The following is a 26,559-nucleotide window of genomic DNA, read 5'->3' as shown; positions in this document are numbered from 1 at the left end:
GTTGACAGGATCCTCGATGATGATGCAGACCCTCACACCACAGACCTAGCGGCATCTTGGACCTGATGCTGAATAACACATCCTTGATGGGGACCCTTGCAACACTCCGCAAACCAGAAATTAAGGTAATTTGTTCAGCAAGCCTAACTGGATCCCTGTAGGTGGTCTGTGCTCCATCGTGGTCAGCCTGAACTTGTGACTTTCTCCTGGTCTGGCATGACCTTATATTCACACTTATTGCTTTTTTCTCTAAAATCTTACAAACTTCCTTTCTTTGGTCCTACTACTTGTATTTTGGTCTTTTTTTCTTTAATCTAAAAAACTCAAATTTCTAACCTAGTGTGGCATCCTTTTTTGTGTAGTGTTCATCACCTTATTACTGTTTGAAGTGTTCCACATTGTCTCTGAATTAAGCCTGACTGTTTGGTGCCAAGCTACCAGAGGGTTGAGCACAGGTTAATTTAGGGTTGGCTTGTGCTTCACCCTGACAAAAATTGTGGTTGCTGATAGACGAGGGCTCACACCCCAGTCAAGCAACAACCCAATGTCTTACAGATGTGCACCTGTGCACAAGCTTGGTGAAGGCATTTAAAGTGAAGAGAGACAATAAGGTAACGTAGGCTGACCCATTGCCACATGATGTACGCTGCGGTGGGTGGAAGCAAAATGTGAATGAGAATCAACAGACCAATGGATAGAGCCTACCAAATGAATAGAGCCTACTGACCAAAAGCCCCTCTTTGTACATATATTATGTATGCATCGTTTAAAAAAGAAGAGTCTAGTGAAATGGGCAAAGCTAACACCAAAGGTGGAAAGTTGTTGCCTGAATAGAAGCAGGAGAAACATACAGTGCAATTCATTCAGAAGGATGACAGAGGAGCTATGCAGCAGGGGAAGGATGAACACATAAAGAAAAGCCAATAATTAAGAAGCACGCAAATTAGACTGAAAAGAAAGCCAGCAATTCATAAGCAAGTGGCTCACCCAAAGTCCACTATAAGTTTTGGTATAGTAAACAACAGGTCATAAACACGCAAGACTAAACAAAAGAAACCATCTTTTATTAAAGGTTGTCCGTGATACACATATGAAATAATGCCTTTATCTGGAAAAAATGTTTGCATTCTGTACATTTTAAATAGCTTTAAAGCTGCTAGCATTCTCGTTTTACTCACTGTATTCTACAGAGGAAAAAAAGATGTTGTCTAGTGGCCAAATCACAGACCTTAGAAGCTAAAGACCTTTGGGAGATTAAACAATTTGCCCAGAATAACAAAATATTTTGGGCCAAATTCAAAGTCCCAAATTTGAAATAGGTTTTGTGAAACGTAAAAAAAGTGTAATGCGCATTATTAACAGCCAAACATATTTACAATATTGAATCATATCATAACCACACAAAGATGCACAGCACTGCACTGGTCCACAACTGGGTTTTTGTTGTGCAATTGTGTTTATATAGAGCGAATATGTACATTTAATTCTGTGATGTGCGTGCAATGCATTAAACCACAACGCTTTAATAACGCTGGCAAGTAGCTCGAGGAAAAAAAAAAAAAAATAAGATCTGGAAAAATGATCTGAAGCAGTCATTCAGGCCTTACAAATAATATCAGTGTTGGGGTTATGCATAAATTATATAGTCTCATGAAAAAAATCGACAAAACACAGGCTTCTTTCTTGCCTGGAGCATTAAAGCGATCGCCTTACAGAATAAATGTGAGAACGGATAATGATTGTTTTGTTGCATAAATGCATAGGCAAATCTGCTACTCCAATGAATTGTACGAAACAAAGGCTTCTACAATATCAGTAAAAACATTTCCTCCTCAGTCAAAATATACTTCACACTACTTTAATACGCTGTAATCATTTTGAGATATGTTCGGCACTGTTACGTGTATTTTTCATATGTAGAAAAAAGCATTACATTATTAAACAGAAGGTGGCAGATAAGAATAGCTACAAATAGACATATGGATCCATTTATGGCATAATGTGCATAATAGATGCATAAATGACCCCCTGAGTATGTCTTCTTTCTAGACATGTTTCAAATGTTAACCATCTCAGAGCTTGACAAAGCTACGGGTGGAATACTGTATACAAGTAATTTTGCAATATTCAACTTGCTGTGTTACTGGAGCCGAGCGCTACTTTTAGCTTCTGATAAAATGCATTCAACCGTTCTTTCTGAACAGGCCAATCCAAAATGCAGTTGGATTTAAACATCCCTCGTCTCAAGCGTAATGTCTGATGCAACTTGTAATCGGGGATGTCGTCAAGAAAGATGAGTATGATGGAGTCCCGACTTTGTTCAATAGCTTGGTATAAAGCATGATGCACCTTGAACCTTCATCAAAAACAAAATTAACAATTAGCATTCAAAATCAGAAATTGTTCATGAGGCTTAAAACTATTAGATATGAGACTACATATCAAGTACCATTCATAGAGTGAATGGTGCATTTCTAGCACAAATGCTGAACATAATGTCACTATGCACTATTTAGGGGAGTGTGGTGGAGCACTGCAGTAGGTAGTAACTGATAGATTGTCAGTGTGTTTGCAATGGATGGTGGTACAATGTAGCAGACATGGGAGTAATACCGAGCATGCAACACATTCAGTTTTAGACCATGAATAAGAGGTCACGGCGGTGTCCCAGTTTGGGTCAAAGTGATTCTTGGTGTACCTGCATGTTGAAGGAGTAGACCTGTGATGTTCTTTTTGAAGAAAGAGGGCAGCAAATTCAGAGAGGTCATTGGGTGACATGCTTGGAGTGTAAGCTGGGTGGATATACAGAATCTGGTGGTGGAGCAGGGAAAATAGAATGTGGAAGTTGGGAGAGGGATTTGGATCTGATGGCTCAATTGGAGTATATCAAGAGAGTACTTCAGCAAGGTAATGGTGTTGAAAAATACCGACGCATAAGTGATGGGCAGAGAGACGACATACCTGTTGTTAGTAAACGGAAATTACAAAATTACCATGGTGACTGGCAGATTGAAAACGGAAAAGATAGCCTAGTTTTTGACAGGGGTTGAAATGAGCACAGCGGAGATGAAGAATTATGTTTTAGCAGTGGGGAAACTTTGTGAGGGCTAGAGCATTTGATGTGGATTTTAGGCCGCTTTTACAGAAAAGTGGGGCTGGACAGATGTGGGACCAGATATACGACCAAGGAATTTGTGACCCGCAAATTTTGTCGCAATAGCAACTCGCAATTTGCGAGTCGCAAATTGGTATGTACAACAGTGTCTGCGACAGTGATTGCGATTCCCAATTGGGTCGCAAATTGCAGGCCTCCTGCATATTCATGAGGCACTGGCAATGTGCGACCCCATTGGGAATGGCTGACCCTCCCAGTTATGGTGGCCTGCTAGGCTCAGCAGACCTTCATGTCTGGGACTGCTTTTCAATAAAACTGTTTTTTTTTTTAATGAAGCCCATTTTCCTTAAGGGAAACAGGATGCATTTAAAAAAAGAAAAATTAACGATTTCATTAAGGGCAGATAGAGGTCCCTGGGAACCCTGCCTGCTCTTAAAAAATACCTGTTTGCACCTGCAAATACCAGTCGTTCATCTGGCCCTAGGTATCATATTTGTAAATTGGCAGACACACTTGAAGTTCACTTGGGTCTTAGGTACCCTTTGTTTCTTTAAATTTTTGTCCATAGAACGAAATCGTTTTTTGTGAAATACAGAGAGATTTTAATTGGCTTTTTTATTTTGGAAAGAGGTGATAAAAGGTATTAAGGGTAGTTAATACCCAACTCAATTTAAAGTGTGTCTGCTAATTTACAATATAATTCAGTACTGCACCTGCAGGAGAAACAGGAAAAGCAGCTTACAACCATAATAACTAAACTGAAATCTGCTGAGATTACAGACAAAGAGGCAAAGGCATGACTCCTGAACAAACTGCTTATATTTGTCATATTCTGTAATGGACTGAAGCGGAAGTAAGGAATAGTGAGATAAACAACCTCATATTACTGTGAAAATGTTCTGTCAAACATAAGATAGGTCAGCACCAGGAGGGAGGTTGATATCGCAAGAGACAGCCCTGGGAGCTTGTGTGGAGCTTGCAGGAGGCAGTGTGTGGACATTCTTGTAGACACTCCAAGTTCATGCCAATTTATGGCTTAGCGTCATCATTTACAAAAATACCATTTTACCAAAGTACACTTCTCATCATATGCTGCATATAAGAATTAAATGACAGAGATTGATGAAGAAAATGAAAGCATATGAAGTGTATTTATGTAAATTGATTTTAGTCAATATTGTAAAAATTCTGCCAATGCCCGTAAAAGGATCAACATTCCAAGTAAACTTTTTTTAACTGTAAAATATTTCTGGTTTGCTATAACAAAATTAACCCCCTAAAAAAATTCCACCTTACTAGCTATTGTTATTCTTTAAATTAACAATTATTTTCAAAAGGTGGGAAAATCTATGGACTCTCTTATTTATTACCTGTTTTAGTGTCAGTAAACAAATTATTGTTCCCGAGCACAACACAGATAATACATTTTTCAGAATAAATCAATTTAAAGAATAAATAGTCCAAAGATATATCTAGTTTTTAAAAAGTTCAAACAATGAATCCTTTTATTTTTTCTTCACAGTTGCAGAGATTTCAAACAATGATGAATCTTGTTGATGAGTTGATTGACATCACCAATAATGTACCCAGAAAGCAGAAACGTGTTTCGTCTTGGGGAAAAATCACCCGAAGACTTCATCAGGGCAGAACAAATCTTCACAATAGAGTTCACTTAGAAACCACCAGGTAGGCGGATTTATTTCAAAATAATAGTTTAATGTACGAAAACTGGTTTAATAAGCAACAACTTCATTTGTAAAAAGGTATACATCTGTCTTGATTTTAAATTATGCACCGAAAATTAGATGGATGCCAACTTCACTAAAACAAATGCAGTTGCTTTCAAAAAGGTTAAAAAAAAAAAAAAGCAACTGGCATCTAGGGGGAGGGGGGGGGGGCACCATTCTTGAGATTGAGAAACAATAGCTATAAGTACCTGGGAGTGTGGCTACAAGATCGGGGCACCTATCGTCTATATCTAAATGCTTCCTAGTTGCCTTTTATTTCCTTTCACGAAGAAGGTCATCCCCAAAATTCACTCCGTTGCTAAAAGTGACAAAGGCAAAGCTGATCTCCTCAATTGCTTTCCCAGGCAGATTTGGTTAGTTCCTCAACACATCATAATGCAAAGAATACCGCATCCTATTCCATTTCCCTCATACGGTGTAGCAGGCTTCGATTTGATTGGAATGAGAATTGTTGGCTCAGTAAACAACCCAGATCTATGGGGCAACCAAGGGAAGGAGTTGTCTACCCTCCTTATTAATGCCCCGGCGCTGCACAAACCTGCTCGCCACATCTTCGATCTTCTAAGTAGTGGGGATTAGATGTGCTTTTTATGATGGAAACCTGGTTGACTGAGTCTACCGCTCCGGGCATTGTACCTGCTGTCCCTAAGGGGTATTCTTTTGACATTTGTGAAAGATGCCATAAACGGGTGGAGGGGCGGTGATGGCTTTAAAGCAGCCTCTATCATGCTCCACTTTTGAGCTTATCGATCTCAGGGAGCCAAGAGTCTAGGCTTTTATCTTTTGCTATCTGCCCAAATCTCATTCTCAGGGGCACTAATTTATGGTCCCCTGGGCCCAGCTGGGGAGTTTACTTGATTTCCTAGAAGGAGCCCTGGCCTCTAATATTTTGAACTGGGCCAACTTCACTGTCCTTGGGGATTTAAACTTGCAGGTGGAAGGCCCTCAGGACCTGCTAGCCTCTTCATTCAATGAGTGTTTACTCACTCTGAATCTTCCTCAACTGGCTCTGGCACTTGGCAGGGCACGCTATCGATTTGATTTCTTCCAACTGCCTGTTACCAATCTGCCCTGCTAAGCCACCCTGCGGTCTGATCATTATTTGATTTTTTTTATTGCACCTCAGTTAAACCCTGTTCGCAGGGTAGGATGGTGGACCACTGTGCCTTCAGAGCATGGAAGAAGGTGAAAACCCTTGACTGGGTTGTCTACCTACCCCCGCTTCACTAATGAAATCAATCAAAATGTTGAGCTTGTTACCATCTGGCTTCTGGGAGCAGTGGATTCACTAGCTCCCTTACAAGAGCAGAAGAGGAGAAAGGGCAGATCTTCTGCTCCGTGATTATGTTTGGACTTGGCCGAGGAATGCAAAGCTTGCAAAAAGTGTCAACTTATCTGTGGCGAGGACTATTCATCGGATAGTAAAGTCATACATAAATCAGCCCTTAGTGCCTATCACGCCTCTCTTAAAGAGGCCTAGAGCCTGTTTTTCACGGAGAAAAATCAACTCTGCAGCGCATAGTTCCCGTTCTATGTTCCAGATCGTGAAGCAATTTATTTCACCACAGTCCTGCCAAGGATCTATTGTTCCCTCCCAAGAGCTCTGCAAAGGGCTGCCAACAGACTTTGAAACCAAGATTTCCAATATTCAGAGAATTTTGCTGGGCCTGTAGAAAAATCCCCCTTCTGTTGGTCACCTAGATCCATCCAAGCTCAGCAATAGGCTTACTGAATTTAAGCATATTTCTTTCGAACAGTCCACAGAGTCATCCTGAAATGAAAATCAGGGTCTCTTCTGGATCTCTACACTGTTTGCTAAGGCAGTGGACATTATTAATTTGGTAATCAATTCTATCTTCAATCTCTCCCTTGGTTCGGGGGTCCTGTCGGCCGCCTGGAATCTTGCCAAGGTGATCCCTCTACGTGAGAAGCCGGCTTCGGACACAAGCATATATTTTGTAATTATAGGCCTATCTCTCTTCATCCAGCCTTTACAAAAATACTGAAAAAGCTGGTAGCAACATCCAAGCCAATCTGGCTTTCATCCCCATCATGGTACAGTATTGGTTCTGTAAATATTTGATCAAATTAAACGGTTGTTGGATGTAGGCATAAATGCAGTCTTGATCCTTCTCGATCTGTCCGCTGCCTTTGACACTGTCCCACACTATATCCTCCTGCACCGTGTTTCTATCTTGGTTGTCGGGGTTACTATGTGGCAACTGATGTAAGTCATTCCTGGCCACCACAGGCCAGTCAGTCTGGCTCGCTCCTTTTTCCTCTGAGGTCAAGACAATCAACCAAGGGGTCCCACAGGCCTCTTCTCTTAGCCGTACCCTTTCCAATGTCTTCATGGTCCCTTTGGCATCAGTTGGCGAGCCATTCGTATGTAAAATCACAAATTACAACACTCAACTGCTCTTTAGCTTCAAGGGCTCTCACGCCTTTATTGTAGCTTCCTTCACCAACTGTATGTGTGCCGTTTTTGACTGGATAGAGAGTAGCCAACTTAAATGCAACACAGAGAAGACGGAAATTGTTCCATTTTGGTCACATGTGTCCATCTGGTGTGTAGATCTCTGGCCCTCTGCATTGCCTGCCATGCCTCCGCCCTCTTTGGTAGAAAAAAATCTAGGGTAAACATCCTTTACGACGCAACTTTTACCACGCAGTGCCTTTACAACGCAGGTTTTTCAACGCAAGTCATTACAACGAATTGCGCTGGGGGGCGATCTAGGATAGGTAATAGTTTAATTTACTATCCAACACCTTCCCTACTATCCACGGGGACTGGAGTTGGAATAGTAAATTAAACTATTCACTATCCAGCACCCCCCCAACGCAAGTCGTTGTAACGACTTGCGTTGAAAAACCTGCGTTGTAAAGGCATGCGTAGTAAAAGCATACGTTGTAACAACGTACATCCAAAATCTAGGGGTGAAGTTGGATAACACCCTCTCCATGAAGTGGCAGATCTCTGCCATGGTAGGCCAATGCTTTGTGATATGCTATGTTATTTATTTTTTATATATCACACAACTCACTACTGAAGGAGTATCTCAGTGCTTGGCTGCTCAGAAACGAATGCACTTTAGTACATCCATGTCTTTAACATCTTGAAATTCATGAAATCAGGGTAGGTGCTGATATGAAGGAGTCTGTTTCAAAGAATACGGGCCAAATATGAGAAAGATTTGCTGCCATATATGGAGGTGCGTATGCGTGAGATCTGCAAGAAAGCTTTAGTTGCAGACCTTAACTGTCTGGAGGGCTGATAATAGTGGAGTCTCGACTTAAGATAGACAGGAAGGGCCTTTATTAGAGTCTTGTGCATCAGGCAGTACAACTTGAAAATTGCCAGTTTCCTAACAGGCAACCAATGCAGTTTTTTTAAGGAGGGGCTGAAGAGGACCCTGCAGGAAGGTTACAAATTAGCTGTGCAGCTCCCTTCTGCACAATTTGCAGTTTGGTCAGCAAGAAATTCCTCCCCCTCCTAACCTTTGGAGGCAAGAAGAGTTGTGATCCATGCACAGATCAGCTTTAGTTGCAGTCTTTAACTGTCTGGAGGGCTGATAATGGTGGAGTCTCCTAATAGGCAACCAATGCAGTTTTTTTTAGGAGGGGCTGAAGAGGACCCTGCTGGAAGGTTACAAATTAGCCGTGCAGCTACCTTCTGCACAATTTGCAGTTTGGTCAGCAAGAAATTCCTCCCCCTCCTAACCTTTAGAGGCAAGAAGACTTTTGATCCATGCCCAGATCACTTTGCATATAGATTATGTGAATGCCCTGTATTTCGGAGCAGTGGAAGCTCAGGTGAATCATTTAAAGGTGGCCCAAAATGCGGCAGGCAGGCTACTTCTTCATCTGCCATGTTGTTCTCCAACCACAGCTGCATTTAAAGCACTGTACTAGCTGCCTGTTACGAAACAGATTTTGTTTAAAGCCTTAGTTTTGGTTCACAGGACAGTGCATCTGTCTAGTCCTGCCTATTCGACTTTGAGACTCGGTTAGTCTATACCCGGTAAAGCGCTGCGTTCTGTTTCTTCTGATAATCACCGGCTTCAAACCTGTTACAAGGGGGAGCAAAACCTTTGCCATCCTTGAAGCAAAGGCGTGGAATGAGCTCCCAAGCGAAGTGCGCCTGGTCTCTTCTGAGCTCAATTTCCGTAATAAATTCAAAACATCGCTCTTTTCTGGGGGCAGTAAGACATCTATTTGAGGTTGTGTTCCTGAGCTCCGCCTGTTAGCGGCGGGACATTCGCCAGAGCAGCCGAGCGCTCTATGAGACCCTCTCATTCATTTATTAATTCAAGAAGAGACCCAGAAAGCCTCTCTCCCTAAATATTTGTTCCGATTAAGGCAAACAGGTTCTGATTCTGTAAGCTCCTATATCTAGCAAGAGATACAACTTGAGGAATTGGCAAATTCTAATGCTTGGGCAATATCACTAGCAGCTTGCCTGAAGCATCTAAAAGCCAAATTCTTATGCGAACACGCCCCTTCGTGTAATGCTTTTAAAAAACAGCTAAATAAACGGGCAAAACATCTCCCTCGTTTGCCAGTGATAAACAAGATTTCAGCAATATAAGCGTTGCTTGTCTCAATTGATACCTATAAATACTTACTGTCACAGGCTTTCTTTGCTGATACATTCAAAGGCTAATACAAAATAAAGCTTTTACAATTGAGATTCTGCCGGCTGTCAGGCACCTGTAGCAAAAGGACAGCATGATTCCGGTTTTGACCGAGCACTTTCTCGCTAAGTTACGGCAGGTTTCTGCTTTGGAATGTTTTAAACTGCTATGGAATGAACACTTTCCCGCAAGCGCTAATCTTTTGCATGAGAGGAGAATTTGCCCCTGTGACGCTTTATGAAATTCATGATTAGTGCAGGAAGACAGCAGTTCCGTCAGTCAGACGGCCTTCTTTTAACTGCCCTCCGTGCTCCACGCTGGCTCAATACTACAGTCGCTACAAAACTTTGGTAGGGACAGGTCGTTGAAAAAGTTTTTTTTTTTTTTTTTTTTAAAGATGTTGCTCACAACAGCGCACAGTGAAGTAGTCTAAATGACAGCAACCTAATGCCCCGGTTACTTACCGGTAATCTTCATTACTTCGAGTCCTGGTCTTCCTCGCCACAGTAATTACCCATGAGCCTCCGGCTCCACACAGAACTCCAAGCCTAAAAAAAAGCGCTCTAGTCTCCCTCTCCCTCCTCCAAGATGGCCCCCAGTGGCTACAGCCAATCCCATAAAGGGATACAGAAACCACCAAAACGACCTGAAAAACCAAGCCGCAGACATGACGCCACCACCAGGGCCGGGAGTGAAGGGAAACTATACTGTGGCGAGGAAGACAAGGACTCGGAGTAATGAAGATTACCGGTAAGTAACCGGGGCATTACCTCCTCGTCCGTCTTCCTCGCCACAGTAATTACCCATGAGCCGATACCAAAGCAAATCAGCTTCATGCAAGGAAAACAGTGCACAACACGAATGCAGTGAAAAACAGTCGAATCACAAGAGGCAGAGCAACCAAAAGGAAACACCTCAAGGAATACCAGCAGTAAGAACAGAAGAGGCACCATCTGATAAGTTGTCCTACTCCACTATTCTCAGGGAATATAAAAAAGACATCCTTTCTGCTAAAATTCAATACTTTTCTGCTTTGATTGCATCCTACCCTAACAAGCCTAAGGACATTTTTTCCATTCTCAACAGTCTGTCCAAACTTGATAGAGTGACTGCTAAAACCCTTCCGTCCCAAGATTTATGTGACTCCCTCCATGATTTCTTTTTCACAAAAATTTCTACAATAAAACAACACATTGCCCTCCCTTCTTCTTCCTTCGATCCCCCTCTTCCGCCTCCTAGCACATACTCGATTACGCACTTTCCTCCTATGTCTACCGAGATCTTTCTCAGTTTAGTGAACTCTACGAAATCGGGCTCTCCTACAGACAGCTGTCCCTCACATATCCTTCAGAAGATCTTTTCAATTTGCCCCGAACCACCTCTTGCTCTTCTTAATAAATCCCTGGCATCAGGTGTTGTCCCCAGTCTTTTTAAGTCCGCCAAGATCGTACCGGTTCTGAAAAAGGCTGGGGCCGATCCTACTGTCCCTTCTAACTTTTGTCCCATCTCCTTGCTTCCTTTCTTGGGCAAGGTGTTAGAGAGACATGTAACTCATTGTTTGAGTTCCTTCATCGAAGCCTCCAACCATCTGGACCCTTATCAGGCTAGTTTTCGGCCTACTCACTCGACCGAATCGGTTATTCTCTCGGTCTTGGATGATTTAAAAATGAGCGCTGACCATGGTTCCTCCCAGGCTCTGATACTGCTGGATCTATCAGCAGCGTTTGACACGGTCGACCACTCTCTTTTGGTCGACCGTGTCAGATGCGCTGGCATCTCAGATGTTACCCTAAATTGGGTCTCCTCTTTTTTGGAGAACCGCCAACAGGCGGTCCAGCTGTCCCCTTTTTCTTCTCCTCCCCGAGTGGTAACCTGCGGTGTTCCTCAGGGCTCTGCTCTCTCTCCTCTTCTTTTTAATCTTTATGTTTTTCCTTTAATTTATGCTTTGCGTCATCGGGAGGTCACAGTGTTTAATTACGCTGATGACCTCCAACTTATTTCTACCCTTTCTGCTTCCCCTGATTCTGTTTCCCATTTTCAGAACACTATGATTTTCATCCAAGATTGGATGTGCACGAACCATCTAAAGTTGAATCCCGAAAAGACGGAGCTAGTCTTGATCGGAGGCTCGCCCAATCCTTGGTTCTCCAACTTTTGGCCTCCCTCTCTTGGACCTGCTCCCTCTGTGTCTAAATCTGTGAAAAGCTTGGGCATTAAAATTAGTGATGCACACCCAGATCAGCATGATTGTTTCTTCTTGCTTTTTATCTCTCCCTACTATTCGGAAGGTTTCCCGTTTTTTTTACCATTGACGCTTTGAAGTCTATCCTCCTTGCCCTTGTCATCTCTAAGGTGGACTATGCCAATTCTCTGTATATCGGCATCCCTACCTATGAATTGCGCCGACTCCAGCTTATTCAAAATCAGGCTGCAAGGCTGATATATAGTCGGTCTAGATTCCACCATGCCCTTCCGCTTCTGAGGCATTTGCATTGGTTGCCAGTTACTCATAGATGCCAATTTAAATTAGGATGTTTCATTTTTAAATCCTTGGTGGGCTTAGCTCCCCATTATATGGCATCCAGGCTCTTAACTTATACTCCTTCTAGAAACCTACGGTCTTCACCTAAAAACCTTTTGGTTGTCCCTCGCTTTGTCAGGAAGAAACATGGGGGGTCGTGTTTCTCCTTCTTGGCGCCCAGGTTCTGGAATGCCCTCCCTGACAACCTTCAATTTTCTCCATCATATTTGGAATTCCGCAAAGGTTTAAAGACCTGGTTATTCACCAGAGCGTTTGAGGTCTAAGTTGTTATTTATGTGAACTGCACGGTACTAGCGCCATGAAACCTTTTTGGTATACGTGCGCTCTACAAATTTCTCCAACTTCAACCAGAACCCCAACCCCCAACCTGAAGGCGGCAATGGGACATGAAGGCATGAGGAGACGACCAAGTGGCAGCCCTGCAAACATCCTCCATGGAGACCCCCTTGAAAGCAGCCCAAGACACAGCAACAGACCTGGTGGACCGACCCCGAACAGGAAGAGAAGGAACCACAGAAACAGAACCATACGCCAACAGAATGACCACCTCGATCCAACGACTGACTGTGAAGAGGGAGGGCTTCAGGACCTGACGGGACAAACCAAAATTGACAAACAAATAGTCCACTTCCACAAAAGGAAGAAGAGCGTGACAAATAAATCAAGAAGGCACGACGAACATCCAAGAGATGTAAAAGGCAATCCGCAGCCGAGGAAGGATCAGGGCAAAGAACCGGAAGAACCACCTCCGCAGACCGGTGAAAATAAGAATCCACCTTAGGCACAACCGCAGGATGAGGGAGCAAGACCACACGATCCGCCAAAACAACCAAAAAACAGAGCAGACCGCAGGAAGGCACCCAACTCCCCAATACGCCGGGCAGAAGCAAAAGCTACAAGAAATACGACCTTGAGTGTCAAAAACTTCAAGTCCACCGACTCCAAAGGCTCGAAAGGAGCCACCTGCAAGGAACTCAACACCAAAGGAAGGACCCAAGGAGGAGGACACAGGAAAGGACGTGGACGGTGGAAAGACAGAGATTTAAAAGCCGTGCCACCAAAGGGGAAACCGAACCAAAGGGAGGACATGAAATGCCCTAATGGCGGCCCACTGAGCCCGGAGATTGGAAATGGCCAAGCCCAACCCAAACCCATCATTCAAAATTCCAGAATGCGAGCCGGGTCCAAAGAAGCCATCGACAGCCCGCGACCTACACACCAAGCATCAAAAGAATACCAATGCATAGCTTAGGACTTAAGCGTAGTAGGCCGCCGGGACAGCTGAATGACCCCAGCAACAGCCAAAGAACAACCCACACGCATCAGCGAATCCCTCACAAGAGCCAGGCCCTCAGACCGAGGGACCAAAACACAGGCAGAGGAAGCAGAGGGCCCAACAGAGGGTAAGGCACGAATGGCAAGGCCCACCCCGGGGTCACCGCCAATTCCAACAAGAGGGGATACCAAGGGCGACGGCACCACCCCGGAACGACCAGAAGGACAAAGGACCTCTCTCTCTTGATCCCCATGGCCACAGGAATGACAGAGCATCCACCCCCAAGCATCCCGGCAAGGCATAAACGTGCAAAAGCAGCGGATTTTGGCATTGGCCTGGGAAGCAAAGAGGTCCACCACCACCGGATACCCAAACATCCTCCGTAACATCCTGAACATCAAGGGCGTCAGGGACAAAGACCCCATGGACGGAAACACACAGCACAGACAATATGCCAGTGTTCACCCGATCAGGCAGGTAAAACGCAGCTAGGGACGCCAGGTTCACCTCCGCCCAACAACAAATCCGACGGCCGAGGCAACTGAGGGAACGAACCCTGCACCCCCCTTGATGGCCGACATAGGACAACACCACCTGATTGTCCGTCCGGACCTGCACACAGTGACCCTGAAAAACATCCGAGAAGGCCAACAGACCCAAAAGGACGGCCATTAGCTCCTTGTAGGTGGAAGAACAAGACAACACAGACCCAGGCCAAACTCCCTGAGTCGTCGAATCCCCCAGATTAGCACCCCACCCCAGCAGGCTGGCAACGGCAGTGAGAACCCGGGTGGGAACAACAAGAAAGGGCGGGACCACTCGAACATCCGCGGACATAGGTATCAAAACACACACATCTAGGGAACAGAGGTCCCAATGCAACAAAATGTGGGACACCACTGGATACATGTGAAGGCGAGCCCATGGTACGGACAACAACAAGGATGCAGACATAAGCCCCTGAACCCACAATCACAGGCTCACAGGATGAGAAGGTCCCGACAACAGGGACCGCACAGCAGACATCAGCGACAGAATCCGAGCAGGGGGCAGGAACACCATTCCCAACGGAGGCCTGAACAGAGCCCCAATGAAAGTCAATTCCTGCGCAGGAACCAGGGAGGACTACAGAACACATACCAGGAACCCGTGACGCTCCAGGACAGGTCACACCCTCTGGACATGCAACTCCGCCCTCAAAAGAGAAGAAGCAGAAATAAAATATCGTACAGATAAGGAAAAACACTAACGCCCTCCCCACGTAAATGTCCAATAAGAGAAGCCAGAACCATAGCAAAAATACATCCAAGAAATGTAGTAAACACAACAACACATACAATAAAACTACTTCCCCCTGACGAGATACCAATGGACCCACAGGGCTGCTCAAGCAAGACCCCAGCCCCACTCACCTGACCAGCAGGGAACACAGCACTCGGAGTAGTGCAGAAAAAAAGAACAGGTCATTTTGGTGGTTTCTGTATCCCTTTAGGGTATTGGCTGTAGCCACTGGGGGCCATCTTGGAGGAGGGAGAGGGAGACTAGAGCACTTTTTTTAGGCTTGGAGTTCTGTGTGGAGCCGGAGGCTCATGGGTAATTACGGTGGCGAGGAAAACGGACAAGGAGGTAATGCGGGTCCACTTTTCTCACTGTCAGTTTACTTATACGGCGAATCGGTCATAATGTCTGTTTTTGCTTACATCTAATGATACGGTTTTCTTTAAAGTTTTATACAATGAATTGGTTTTGACTGCAAAGAAATGTATATGGTTTTAATTAACTGAAATACATTCTACTTACTTACTGACTTAAACTCAGGCTTATAAAGAAATGAGATCCCTCTGCTGTCTAAAATGATTTAGTTGTCAAATTGTTTTGCACGCTATCAAATATTTTTGCTTTTGATCTCTGATATAAAATAGAGGAGACTGCACTGTGCTTTCTACATCTAACTTTCTTAACATTTTGAAAATGAATTTTCTTTAGCATAGTTTTCTACTTTTAGGTCTTAGTCTCGTTGACTGCTAGGTAGGCAGGTAAACACACAGCTACCAGACTAAAGAATATGCTCTGTAATCTGTGCTCTCTTTTGCCTATGTCCCTGCTTACTCCACAACCCCCTACAACGCCCGAATTCATCATGTATCCACACACTCCTCTTAACTGCCCTCCCCATGTTCTTCTGGCAGCTTTGCTCATCTTTCCTCCATGCCACAGTACTACACCCGTTTCATCTTTCCCTCCACTCACCGCCCAAACTGAAAAGCATCCCTTCCCTTCATTGTACAGTGCCCAATGGCTTGTCGTTAGACATGACACCTTTTTGCCTTCACTCCTCTGTTTTTGCTGAACTCGTTTTTGTTGGCATTGTGACTCTTTACACTTTAGTATTTCCAACGAGTGGTAAAGTGCTTAAGCTCACTTCCTCAAACATAATAAAATTGGCCTACACCTGAGTGGTACATTTATTTACTTGTATGTCCCTAGTAAATGGTACTACATATACCTAGGGCTTGTAAATTATATGCTACTAGTGGACTGCAGCAGTGATTGTGCCACCTGCTAAAGGGTGACATGGCGGCAGTGAGCTGAGCTGCCGCTGTGCTCTGTACCTGGGCTCCCATCATCGGCCGTTGCAGTGAGTCCTGATGGTGCCGGGAGGCTGAGACAGGTCACAATGTTTTTCCTGAGGTGTTGCTTTCCCTGGTTCTGCTGATTCCTTTTCCTTGAGGATATTTTGGGGATATTTTTCTTGCCGGTACAACTTCCGCCTTGCCTCCCATGTGCTTAGACGGGGCGTGTCTCTCTGCCTCTCCCCCAGCGTCTGAGGCTCCGTTTTCAACGCTTCCATCGATCCTGCCGAGGGTGCTGCTGCGGGCTTCTCTGGGCCTGCGGGGTTGGGCCTTGCCGCCCTGGAGCTTCGCCGGTGGAGAAGGACCCGTAGCCTCCTTCTGGGTCCCCGCGGTTTGCCTGCCGCTTCTCGTGTTAATGCTAGTGACCCGAGTAAAACAGAGGAGGAGGAGGAGGGGGCCAAGGAGTGTGACTGCGATCTAGTTGCAGCGGGACACCATGGTGAGGCTTGTTTTGATTCCGCGGGGTCCGTGGTTTCAAAGTCTGGAAAGGCACCCAAAGCATTGCTAGCTCCTGTGCAAGCTCCTGTAAAAAAAGAAAGGTAAGCGCGTAGCAAAGCGTAACGAGGTGGGAAGAAGTAAACGTATTGAGACTGGTCCCGAAAGAGGCATTAATTCCCCTATTCCGGACTTGAGCCCCAGTAGCTTACCTCCCAAAAAGAAACTCTCTACCTATTTGAGCGGCGAGGTTAAAGCTAAGCGAGCGTACAACTGTAAATCAGCTAGGGGGTCTAAGGCTGACAATAATTCTGGTTCTAAGATAACGCCGTCGCTTCGGTCCTACTTCAAAGCAATCCCGCAAGTTCTACACCTCTCGGAAGAGCGCTCTTCCATGAATTCTCTTGAAATATGCCCCTTCCTATGGCATCCCTGGATCCTAACATTGCGTCCAAGAGTATGTTGGTCGATAAGGAGGTCGCATTGGAAGTGGATATGGCTACTGCGGTGGTTGGAGAGGTTACTGTTGTTGTGGGGTTAGCAGAAGCTGAAGAGATCTCTGTCTTTCTAAATCCAGAGTCTGTACATTCCCTTCCACTTTTACCTCCACCCTCCACTCCACCCATACCCTCACTACCTTCATTACCCTCATTAACCCCATTACCAGAGGCTTTGACTGGGGCAGCATCGCAAAGAGAGGGTTTACAGGACTGACCCCTGCACCTTAGTAGAGGGCTGCGATAATGCTTCATTGGCTACCTCTTTGCAGTCTATGTTTTCGTCCTTGTCAGCTGATATTAAAAGAGGGTTTGAGATATCAGCAGCCAATCAATCTGAAATTAGAGATTTTTGTCAGTCTCTCGATAACAAAATCGGTGGCCTTACTGTAAGGACAGAAGCATTAGAAGATACAGTAGCTGGTCTCTCCTTATACTTGGATGAAGCTAAGTCTGACATCATTAAGCTTAGGAAAGAAGATCCGATGTTGGCTGAGAGAATGGAATCATTGGAGAACAATGCCCGACGCAATAATCTCCGCATCCTCAACGTCCCGGAGGGAAGCGAGGGATCGGATATTAAGCAGTATAGCATCTCGCTGCTAAAAGATTCTTTAAGATTGGATCAATCTGTTGAGGAGTTAGCCACCGACATCCAACATATCCATAGAGACCCCTTCAGAAAAAATCTGCAAAGATCAAAACCAAGGAAAATCCTGGTGAATTTTCACACGTATGCACTCAAAGAGACTATTCTTAATCTGGCCCTTAAGCAGAAATCTGTGAGTGGGAAGGGCTTTAATTTCCAGATCAGGTCAGATCTTTCCAGGGTCACTCTTGAAAAACAGTGGGAGTTCGGGAGGCGGTTTGAGGGATTTAGGAACCAAGGTGCTGTTGCCCAATTAATGTTCCCTGCTGCCTTGAAGATTATGCATAATAATAAAATGTATAATATTAGATCGGTACAAGTAGCAGATGAGCTATTGATGACTTTGGGAAATGGCAAAGGGCCCTCGGGATAGTGGAGTGGCTAAATAAGCTTAGCCTTCATTTTTAGGGAGAGTTCCTTTTATTCTCGTTAAACATGTTAGGTAACTCTTTAAAAAAGAAAAAAAAGAGAAGTTTATGTCACTGATATATTAGGGTGTTTATATAATAATTGCAACAAATGGAAAGGAGAATGTGGGAAAGAATAGGAAAATATAATAAGGAAGAAAGGAATGAAGGGAATACATCAATAAATGGATGACCTGTTGCTCCTGGTACACCCAACGTCTGATGGCGGGACGGGGGCTCGGAGGGGGCACTATCTGCTGAACTTAGTCCGGATAGATAGAGCAAGGGTTTCCCATGGAGGGGGGGGGGGGGGGGGTTGGGGCTCGGGTGGGGTTTGCAAAGTGAAAAATGTAAAAATGTCCTCATTTTTGGCTCGATTTTTTGTAGATGTTATTGGAGAGATGTGTGTCTCTTGGTATATATTGGAAGGTCACTTGGTGGGTTCCCGGTAATTGGATTGGTGATGTGGGGAGGATTTGCTTTCTATGAATAGGTTAAAAATTCTCTCCTGGAATATCAATGGCCTGCGTACCAGCCCTAGAAAGAATAAGATAATGCAGTATCTTCACAATTCTGATGCGCAGGTCATTGTGCCCCAGGAGACACATCTTATCGAAGCTGAGATGCTTGCTCTGGTTAAAAGAAATAGGTGGATTGACTTATGTATTTCAACGACGCGATCCATGAATATTAGAGGAGTTGCTATTATTTTTAAGAAATCTATAAAGGCACGATTAGTTTCCAAGTTAGTTGACCCGGGGGGTAGATGGGTGATTGTATCAGTAAACATAGGAGGAGCCTTAATTACTATAGTGGGATATTACGGTCCAAATCACGACGATCCTTTGGTCCTGAGGTCCATTTTTTCCCCACTTACTCTCTTTTCCGGAGCCGACTATACTGGCAGGAGATTTTAATATAGTTTTAGAACCGTATCTTGGTAAAACACAGACTATCAGGCCTTTAACTTCCTCTAAAACTAGGGCTCTCTTGTTGGAGACTATGAAGCAATTAGGCTATGTGGATATATGGAGAATAAGATCAGGTCAACAACAGGGCATCTCATTTCGCAATTACAAACACCATCATCAATCTAGAATTGATTTTATGCTGATTAGTCAAAAACTGGTTAGCTTAGTGCAAAACAGCTCTTACCTTCCATTCCATTTATCAGACCACTCGGCCTTTCTTTTAGAACTGGTAGGTTTCCCTAAAGTTCCGTTGAGAATTTGGTCGTTTGACCGTTCATTACTTTCATCCTTAGAAGATATCACTTTTCTTACAATCGAAGCTCAGAGTTTTATGGATATCAATATTGGGTCAGCTTCCTCGGGGTGCATATGGGATTCATTAAAGGCTTTCCTAAGGGGCCTGATAACCAATAAGGTTACATATAGGAAAAAGATCTATAGGGAGGCAGTTACATCTAAGGAAACGGAGATAGCTAGGATACAAGCTGAAATAATTTTGCATCCGGATACGGCCCCCGATATTTTACAAGATTGGCAGAAAAAGTTAATCACTCTAAAGGGGGAATTAGGCTCAATTCTGGAGATGGTTTGATTGTTGTAAGTACATGTATTTGTTTCTCTGTGTCTAATTTTAATCGAGCTCTATAATTGTGGGGGGTATTCTTGTGTTTATGCATTTGATCATTCTGTTCTATTGATGTATATGGCTATTGTACCGAGTTTATGATTTGTTCCTTTGGCTCCGTACTTAACTATGAGAGGTAAAAAAGAATAAAAAAGATTACTAAATATAATAATAATAATAACAAATTATTTTGTACATTTTGGAATCACGTTCCTATTTTGAAACCAACAGTCATCTGTATCTGTGTTCATTCACTGTTGTCAGGATCCCTATTATTGTTTTAGTTTTTCCCTGGACACTTTTCTATTTCTCTTTTATCAGTTAGAGACGTAGATCCGTCCAAATCTATCATTTTTGGCAGTTGACACCTTCCTCCCTTCCTCTGAGGGTTGGTCTTTGTTAAAATAATCCTTTTGACAAACGTAAATCTTCCTTTTTAATACTAATAAGTCACTCCTACAGTTGGCACTACCAGCTCCTAGGGCAGAGAGCATGGTATTTAAAAAGTAGGACATGTACTTAAGTTTTACATGCCCTGGCAGTGAAAATCTCTTAAAGTTGTTTTTCACTGTTGTAAGGCCATCTTTCCCATAGACTAACACTGGGTTACCTTATTACACTTAATAAGTGATAACTTCTGTTTGGGAACGGATAGAGAAATGCTTCTTCTTCTCCTTTAAATCGAATTTTAAAACCCACTTTAATGGTGACATTGGGTTATAAGTAACTATTCTACAAATACAACTGTTAGAAAGTTGGCTTTTTTCTGCTTAAACCAAATGTGCCTTTCTGCCAGTGTTCAGGGACACCTGACTGTCAATGGCTCTCCCTAGTGGGGTGTTGTGTATTCCCTTGAAGGTTGTTTGGCTGGGTGTTCCTCTTCTAATCAGGAAGTCTTGGGGTTGTAGTCAGCCATCTGAGCTTCAATAGGCTTGCTTCGGGGCTAGGCCCACCCCCTTCCTGATTTTGCAGGGCTGCAGCTCACACCTAGGCCTATTTGCCCTTTGTTACCCTAGACAATTTGAAGTAAAACCCAGGAAAGTGGGACGGTTCGTCAAAGAGGACACCCCACACCCACAGGCTGGCATTGGATATAAGAATAGCACCTTCACAATCTCTCATCACAACACTCCTGGGCCTGAGAAAGATTCAGAAGAAGGACTGCCCTGCAGTCTAAAGAATGACCTGCTTGCTTTGAACCTAGGCTCCCCAGAAGTGACTTCAAGAGTCAGTTGACTGACCTCCTGTTTGAGCTACAGGGACACAAAAAGCTTCCAGCAGTCTCCCTGCAACTGCCCAGCTAACCAGCCCCAACTGAACCTGTCTGAGCTCTGCTGCTAGTCTTTGCTTGAGTGAGTCCTGACCCTCAAAAGATGCCCCTGGATCCTGGACCTTTAGCTGCCATCGGAGTGTACTCCTCCTGAAACTCCAGGCGAAAATCCAGAGGTTTTTGCAGCTCCTCTTAACCACACAGGACTCTTCGCACTGAGAAACTACTGTACTTGATGCCGCCAATGCAAAGCTCGCGACAACCCGCTCTTTGCTTCAGCGATGAACACCCACGACCACAGCAACTCCTGCAAATGCTAAGCTCCAGCGACTACCTGCTCGTTACGCCCAACAGCGACCGACTGCATTGACTCCCAGTGTGAAGCTCCAGCGGCGATCTGCTCCATGCGCCGACAACAAACTCCTTAGAGCCCCCTCCAATGCAAACCTCCAGCCAAGGCTCCCAGTGTGTATCTGGTGTCTGGGTAAACTACTCACCATGGCAAATCTGGTCCCTGTATACGACCCATGCTCATTTACTGTCTGAACTTTGACCGAGCCCATGCAACCAGATATCCGCGTGTGGCGATTGCGCTTTGTGGTGCTTTTTTCACTTAAATACTCACAACTCTGGTTCTTCTTGGATTTTTGTTAATTTGGTGTCATTTTATTGATTAAAGTTTAACTCTTTTTTTTTAAAGTGGTTTGGGATTTTTTCAGTGTTGTGTTTTTCACATTATTACTGTTTGAATGCTGCATAAATACTTTACAGGTTGCCCCTACATTAAGCCCCACTGCTTTTGTGACAAGCTACTGGAGGGTTAGGCACAGCTTTATATAATAACTGTGGTGGTTCACCCTGACAAGGATTGCGTTTATTATTTGAGCGGGGCTTCTACCCTTCTCAACTAATAACTGAAGCTCTCACACTTATAATCTTGGTTCCACCCAAACATGGACTTAAACATCGGTGACAAAAAACTGAAACGCATTTTGAACAGTTGTGCAAGTTAGGGAAACTCGTTCTTAAAAACCTTGTGGCAGAGTGTACTGCACAAACTCCGTGCATAATGAAATATGTTGTTTCCTCTAGACCCCAATAGTGCTGGGACAGAAAATCCAAGGGAAGAATGTAAAGGTGCTAATTGTGCACATTCACTAAGTGGTGCAGGCGGTTTTGAGAAGGACTATACCCACATGGCTTAATTTGGCTGCCCCTTGGAGCTTATGTGGAGCAGAACCTGCATGGTTTGCTTTTGGTCTTCTGTTGGGCTGGAGAGACACCACATGAATAGACTGGTGCTTGGTGTATGTTTAACATTTGTTCTGCAGAGGGGCTGTTTCTAGGTGTTTTGCTGCCCTAGGCGAGAATTGAAAAATGCCTTCCCCTCCCTTTTACTACCATCACTCTCTCCCCCTGTCATCCAGGTTAGAAGTATGACTGCATTAGATATAAAAGAACTTGTATTCAATATTTGTTCCCCATTTGTCACCCTAGGCAACCGCCTAGTCTTGTCTAATAGTAGAAACGGCCCAATCTGCAGAGAGGATGCAGTGTGGTTGTCTGGGAAAAAGCTGTAGTGCTGAGCTGCACACGAATTATGGGATGGTGAAACATGCACAGACACATCGCCAGCTCCAATGTAAAAAATGTGTAGCCCCTAATCCTACCTTGTCCTAGCAACAAGACATGTGTAAAGCCATTTGTTACAAATTGGCACCCTCCTACTGCATTTTGTGGTGGAGCCATAAGAAACCTTACTTAAATGGCGCTAATTTAGCACCAGCCCTTCTTTAAATAAAGGCTGCTAAAAGTTGTCTGGTAACCAAACAGAAGGAGAGCTAGATAGGGTCTGATATATGTCAGGGGCGACAACGTGCATATGTTGCCACAGAATATGTGTGCGTCTTCTCCTGGATGTGCCACATTTGACAAATTGGCTGGACAAGTAAGGTTCATGAGGATAGTCAACTACATCTGCCGTAAGGTACCAGCTATTCTTAGCATACTGTGAGGAAGAAGGACGGACTGTGGTAACCTCCTCCAAGGCACTGATCAGCTTTAAACATAATATGAAGCAGAAGTAAGAAATATCGGTATGCAGGTACCAGGCAGGCCATTAACATCAATGTGCCTGAGCACATTCTGACAAGAGATGTAGATCTAGAAGTAAAATAAGTTGGGGGCGGAAGTAATCTTTTAAACTTTTGAGGAAAGGCATTTTATGTACCAGGTGAGATTGTAATTGTTACAGATTACTTTTAATATGTCTATTGCATTGTGACATATGAAAACACTTCACTTGATGAACCCATTATTTCTTTCTAGCATTGACAAAGGATTTTACAGATCATAGAAAATAGAGTGAGATGGAAGTTAATACTGTGTGTGCTCTTTCCCTAAAACTTCACGGAAATAATCTGTTAAACCTAATATGCAGACAATTTATGGCTTATATAAAATAAACTATTATGCAAAGCTTGGAATCGAAGTATGAGATTTGTGGGTGTTATCCACACATCGTGTCTACGCTTGCCCTAAGGAGCACCTGAAAGATGAACTTGGCTCTAGAGACCACATTTTTGCTATGCTCCTGGCTGACATCATAGATGAACCATGACCAAGGCAACTGCTCCTGTTCATTGAAAGAAACAATCACTATCCCCTGCTTAAAAACTTCCTAAGCATATCCGAAAACCTTGAAAGACCCAGTAGCTATTAGCCAATTTTTAACCTGCACGGCATCAGAAAAATCTCAGAGAAAGAGGCTTCTTTTCTAAGGAATTGGAATTACACACCTGCTAACATTAAGTGAGTCTCCCCACAAGAAGCCCAATACACCTTGATTCATTACATTTTTTTTACGATACCATGGAACGAAGAGATCCTTTTGAAAAAACTCAGTGAATGAACTGGGGTGTTTGGCATTTCCTTACAATAACTTTACTACTGCCGCCATAACTGAAGTTTTTACTAGATCAAAGGAATAATCAATAGGAAGAGTGACTTGCAATGCCGCTAGGGCATTCTTGCTCTCCCACCTACTACTGCAACATTTGCATGCTAACATACGCAGACGTCCAGGCCCTAAACAGTAGAAGACTTTGAACTTCAGTAGAAGAGCAAAGCCTACTCATGTCCTATTCAAAGACAAACTGTTAAGGCTGGCATTTCTCTGAACACTTGTGATGACGAAAGCAGTGATGATAGTATCAGCACAGTGCTTCATCTTGCATTTGGCTGGCCTCTGTTTATCTTGTATGTGTATTTTGGACTCTTTCTACTCTTTCTACTCTATTCAGGGATCTGCAGTAGCTGCCAGTTGACATGTTGGTGCTTTACAAAAATAATGCGGATCCTGCTCGTGCAACTGTCTTTTATTTAGACATTTGTTTTTCATGCAGTCAAAGGATATAACTGGGTCTCTAGTTGGCACAGGAATGCACCCCGTCCAAGTAGGGACCACAGTGCAAGTCAGGGTAAGCTAGATACAAACTAAAAGATAACCTGTGCTCACCCTCTGGTAGTTTGGCACAGAGCAGTCAGGTGTATCTAAAGAGGCCATGTGTAAAGTATTAGTGCAACACTCCTCCCATTACACCTGAGGCGGACGCCGGGTGCGGGCGAGTGATTGCTACAGCGCTGACTACGAGCTGATTTTTAAAGTGATTTTAACTGATGTACTTCATTTGTTGCTTTTTTCGTGCTGAATACTAGCTTTGTATTTTTATTGGCTGACTACTAGCTATTTTACTTTGCGTCCCCCTTTCATTGCATATTGCACTTTCTTGCTCCTTTGAGGCACCTGAGGCGGAAAGCCGGGTGACCTTAGGCTTTCTCCGCTCTTTTGGACTTTGTTATCTCTCACTCAATTTGGTCCGCGCCGCGCTGCTCTGCACAGTGACCTCTCCCATTCAGCCGATGAGGTGCTGAAGGGTACTGTGGGACCTGTGGGCCGCGCATTTCCTCAGCGGCCATCTTGGGGGTAGGCAGGCTCGCGGGGCGGCAGTCTAGTGGTGCTGCATCTCGCCGGCCAGCGATGCCTTAAAACTCTGCGAGAGCGCTGCCCTGGTTAGATCCTCACTCCTCCCATTACACCTGAGGCGGACGCCGGGTGCGGGCGAGTGATTGCTACAGCGCTGACTACGAGCTGATTTTTAAAGTGATTTTAACTGATGTACTTCATTTGTTGCTTTTTTCGTGCTGAATACTAGCTTTGTATTTTTATTGGCTGACTACTAGCTATTTTACTTTGCGTCCCCCTTTCATTGCATATTGCACTTTCTTGCTCCTTTGAGGCACCTGAGGCGGAAAGCCGGGTGACCTTAGGCTTTCTCCGCTCTTTTGGACTTTGTTATCTCTCACTCAATTTGGTCCGCGCCGCGCTGCTCTGCACAGTGACCTCTCCCATTCAGCCGATGAGGTGCTGAAGGGTACTGTGGGACCTGTGGGCCGCGCATTTCCTCAGCGGCCATCTTGGGGGTAGGCAGGCTCGCGGGGCGGCAGTCTAGTGGTGCTGCATCTCGCCGGCCAGCGATGCCTTAAAACTCTGCGAGAGCGCTGCCCTGGTTAGATCCTCACTCCTCCCATTACACCTGAGGCAGACGCCGGGTGCGGGCGAGTGATTGCTACAGCGCTGACTACGAGCTGATTTTTAAAGTGATTTTAACTGATGTACTTCATTTGTTGCTTTTTTCGTGCTGATTACTAGCTTTGTATTTTTATTGGCTGACTACTAGCTAGTTTACTTTGCGTCCCCCTTTCATTGCATATTGCACTTTCTTGCTCCTTATAGGCACCTGAGGCGGAAAGCAGGGTGACCTTAGGCTTTCTCCGCTCTTTTGGACTTTGTTATCTCTCACTCACTTTGGCCCGCGCCGCGCTGCTCTGCACAGTGTCCTCTCCCATTCAGCCGATGAGGTGCTGAAGGGTACTGTGGGACCTGTGGGCCGCGCATTTCCTCAGCGGCCATCTTGGGGGTAGGCAGGCTCGCGGGGCGGCAGTCTAGTGGTGCTGCCTCTCGCTGGCCAGCGACGCCTTAAAACTAGCTGCCCTCTTCTCCGCGCAGCGGACGCGAGCAGCGGGGCAAGCGGCTAGGATGATTACATACACCAAGGAGGAGCTTCAGGCTCTCAGAAACCATAGGAACACCTGCCGCTCGGTTTTCCCCAAACCACCTAAAGGTAACAGGCGCGCGCTGTCCCAGCTGCTCCTGGTTACCAGCCAAGGGCGCCATCTCGTCCACCAAACCCCTTTCCCCCCCCCCCCCCAACTATAGCAACTGTCTTTTACTTAATACCAGGTCCCTGGGGAAACATGCGCTGGATGTATATATTCTACTGACAGATATAAAACCCACATGTCTTTTTCTAACTGAAACTTGGCTGGGAGAGGGCTCCGGACCGGATATTGCTACAGCGATCCCACCCAGCTACGTGATCCTTAGGAAAGACAGAGCCACTGGTAGGGGAGGTGGGGTCGCCATGGTGGTCGACAAGCGCTTTGCTTGTTCAGTCATACCCACGGACGATATTCAGGGATGTGAGACCTTGGGTTTCTCGCTATCCCTCTCGCCTCACCAAGCGTGCTCAGGACTGCTCGTTTATAGGCCACCGGGCCCGATGGGCTCCTTTCATGAAGAGCTCCACTCTGCAATCTCCGCGCTCTGTCTCAGATCCAAACACTGTCTACTCTTAGGAGATTTTAATATCCACATGGATATTGTGGATGCCCCTGACAGCATTAAGCTGAACGACA

General features: G+C 44.7%; 1 protein-coding gene across 10 annotated transcripts in view; it reads right to left on the bottom strand.

The window, feature by feature from the left end:
• Positions 1-1,043: 1,043 nt before the first annotated feature.
• TLR3 (toll like receptor 3) overlaps positions 1,044-26,559 on the bottom strand; it is a 388,659-nt gene continuing 363,143 nt past the window's right edge. For 9 of the 10 annotated variants that reach the window (XM_078678078.1, XM_078678073.1, XM_078678076.1 and 6 more), the window contains one exon: positions 1,044-2,356. In XM_078678078.1, coding sequence (XP_078534204.1) covers positions 2,128-2,356 — 229 coding nt within the window. In that variant the 3' untranslated portion in view covers positions 1,044-2,127. The remainder of the gene's footprint in view (positions 2,357-26,559) is intronic. The other variant, XM_078678081.1, reaches the window with a different exon arrangement.

This window comes from Lissotriton helveticus, chromosome 2_2 (genome assembly GCF_964261635.1).
Source record: "Lissotriton helveticus chromosome 2_2, aLisHel1.1, whole genome shotgun sequence".
In the NCBI taxonomy this organism is placed as follows: domain Eukaryota; kingdom Metazoa; phylum Chordata; class Amphibia; order Caudata; family Salamandridae; genus Lissotriton; species Lissotriton helveticus.
The sequence above is the reverse complement of the archived record's forward strand: the minus strand, read 5'-3'. Positions and strand labels throughout refer to the sequence as shown.